Source organism: Sardina pilchardus, chromosome 12, assembly GCF_963854185.1.
Source record: "Sardina pilchardus chromosome 12, fSarPil1.1, whole genome shotgun sequence".
Taxonomy (NCBI): Eukaryota; Metazoa; Chordata; class Actinopteri; order Clupeiformes; family Clupeidae; genus Sardina; species Sardina pilchardus.
The window spans coordinates 30274755-30277254 of NC_085005.1; the positions used below are offsets into that span (position 1 = coordinate 30274755).

At 49.3% G+C, this 2500-nt stretch overlaps 1 protein-coding gene across 2 annotated transcripts in view; it reads right to left on the minus strand.

The window, feature by feature from the left end:
• The window catches only part of dtnba (dystrobrevin, beta a), a 48016-nt gene that overhangs the window by 22483 nt on the left and 23033 nt on the right, over window positions 1-2500 (minus strand). Inside the window, exons 3-6 of one of the 2 annotated variants that reach the window (XM_062550749.1) lie at window positions 951-1307; window positions 825-881; window positions 198-265; window positions 5-85 (exon numbers count right to left, since the gene is read on the minus strand). In XM_062550749.1, coding sequence (XP_062406733.1) covers window positions 5-85; window positions 198-265; window positions 825-862 — 187 coding nt within the window. In that variant the 5' untranslated portion in view covers window positions 863-881; window positions 951-1307. The remainder of the gene's footprint in view (window positions 1-4; window positions 86-197; window positions 266-824; window positions 882-950; window positions 1308-2500) is intronic. The other variant, XM_062550750.1, reaches the window with a different exon arrangement.

The window sequence follows — 2500 nt, forward strand, 5'->3', positions numbered from 1 at the left end:
TTACGGTTACACCTCCGCTGGACGAACCTCAGCTTGCAGGCGGTTCTGTAGGCGGAGAGGCGGATCTCGTCAAAGTTCTGCGCCCCTAGAACACAACAACAACAACAAGAGGAGGGCAGGAGACAGTGGGGTCAGGTCGGAGCCCGAGGGGTCACGTCAGGAGCGGAGGGGTCAAAGGTCAGGGTCGGGCTACTCACTCATGTCCATGAAGATCTGCCTCCTCTCCGCCATGGTCTTCCCTCTACGGCTGCCCTCCTCAATCATCCTGCAGGGACACCACACAACCATCAGACACAACACACACACACAGGCATGCACACACACACACACACACACACAGGTACGCAGGGATGCACACACACACACACACACACACACACACACACACACACAGGCATGCAGGGATGCACACACACACACAAACACACACACACAGAGGCATGCACGCACATAGGGACAGAACAGCATGATGAGAGATGAGGAACACACACGCATAAATACACACACAGGCACGCACGCACGCAGGGATGCATACACACACACACACACACACACAGGCATGCACACATGTAGGGACAGAACAGATTGAGAGACGAGAAACACACACACACACACACAGGCAAGCATGCACGCACGCAGCAGGGACAGAACATAATGATGAGACAAGGAACGTACGTACACACACACACACACACACACACACACAGGCAGGTATGCACGCACACATGCATGTACGCAGGGACAGACCAGAATGATGAGAGACTAGGAACACACATGCACAAACACACTCACACACACACACACACACACACACACACACTCACTCGTACGCAGGGGCGTCGCTACAAATCTTGGGCCCCATGAAGTTTAGTAGCTGCTCACTGCAGCCCAGAAAATAAATAAGTTAGTTGTTAACCCTGAATGCTTTATTTGTGGGTTGTATTGCTCACCTCCTTCTCCTTCAGCTGGGTCTGTGTTGAGGGCTGGGTCCTCTACTCCTTCAGCTGGGTCTGTGTTGAGGGCTGGGTCCTCTACTCCTTCAGCTGGGTCTGTGTTGAGGGCTGGGTCCTCTACTCCTTCAGCTGGGTCTGTGTTGAGGGCTGGGGGCTGGGGTCCTACTCCTGAGGCTGGATCTGTGTTGAGGGCTGGGTCCTCTACTCCTGAGGCTGGATCTGTGTTGAGGGCTGGGGGCTGGGGTCCTACTCCTGAGGCTGGATCTGTGTTGAGGGCTGGGGGCTGGGGTCCTACTCCTGAGGCTGGATCTGTGTTGAGGGCTGGGGGCTGGGGTCCTACTCCTGAGGCTGGGTCTGTAGTGTGTGTGTTGAGCATCTCATTAGTAATGAAACCAGCTCTTAGCACCAACATCATGTAGGCTAATATCTTATCTTGCATATAGACCAGCACAGTAGTTTATTGCACAAGTTCAACTCATCAATTCATAGAAATATGTGCCGTGTGCCTTACAACAATACATGCCAATTATTATTTTCAAAATGACCTTTCTGTGCTTCAAATCTGTGACACGAGCTGATCTGACCTGACTTGTTGCGCTTTAGCACACATGATATGCACATATGATGATTCTCAACAACACATTGTTACTGTATTGCAATGAACAAAGTAAAGGCAAAAAAAAGTGTGTATTTGTCAAACAAATTGGGATGCAATATGAGTCTTGAATTGGATACCATGCAGAAATTTGCTAAGATCTCCAAACTGGATGATGAACGTGGCTTGCCATCGAGAAACACATGATAGCGCTGGATGCTGAACATACTACAGTATGCCACAAAACATACGAAGTAATGGGTGCGCAGGTGAACACAGAGCAGTGTAGACTGTAAATGTGATCAAACTTGATTTCATTTCATGATTTCTTTTTACATTTTCATACTTACTTGTCGTACAGACAAGTGCCTAGTCTCGTTGGAAAACCCCACTTTTTTGACACACTTCACTGCGTCAATGGGGTTCTAAGGGTTAAATTCATGTTGATAGCCTTCAAAGGGCCCCCTGTTAGCGCTGGGCCCTTAGAATCATCCTAACCCCCCCCCCCCCATCCTGACACCCCTGCACGTACGCACACACACACACACACACACACACACGCACACGCACACGCACACGCACGCATGCATACACACTGCAGCTCATCTACTTGATCCTGCAGCAGTTCATCACTGCGATGATGACAGATATGTGCACTCAAACACACACAGACACACACACACACACACACACACACCCCAACACACATACTTCTACCGCTGTCTCTACCACTCTTTTTAATATCCTGCCAGGCACAACCTACACACACACACACACACACATTGACAACATGTCAATCTTTGCCATTCAATTTTGCAATCAGAACATACATCTGCTCTCACTGTTGAACACACACACACACACACACACACACACAAAGACAATGCACATAGAGTTTTCATTCACACAAAGACAAGTACACACACAGAGTTTTCATTCAACACCCCCACTA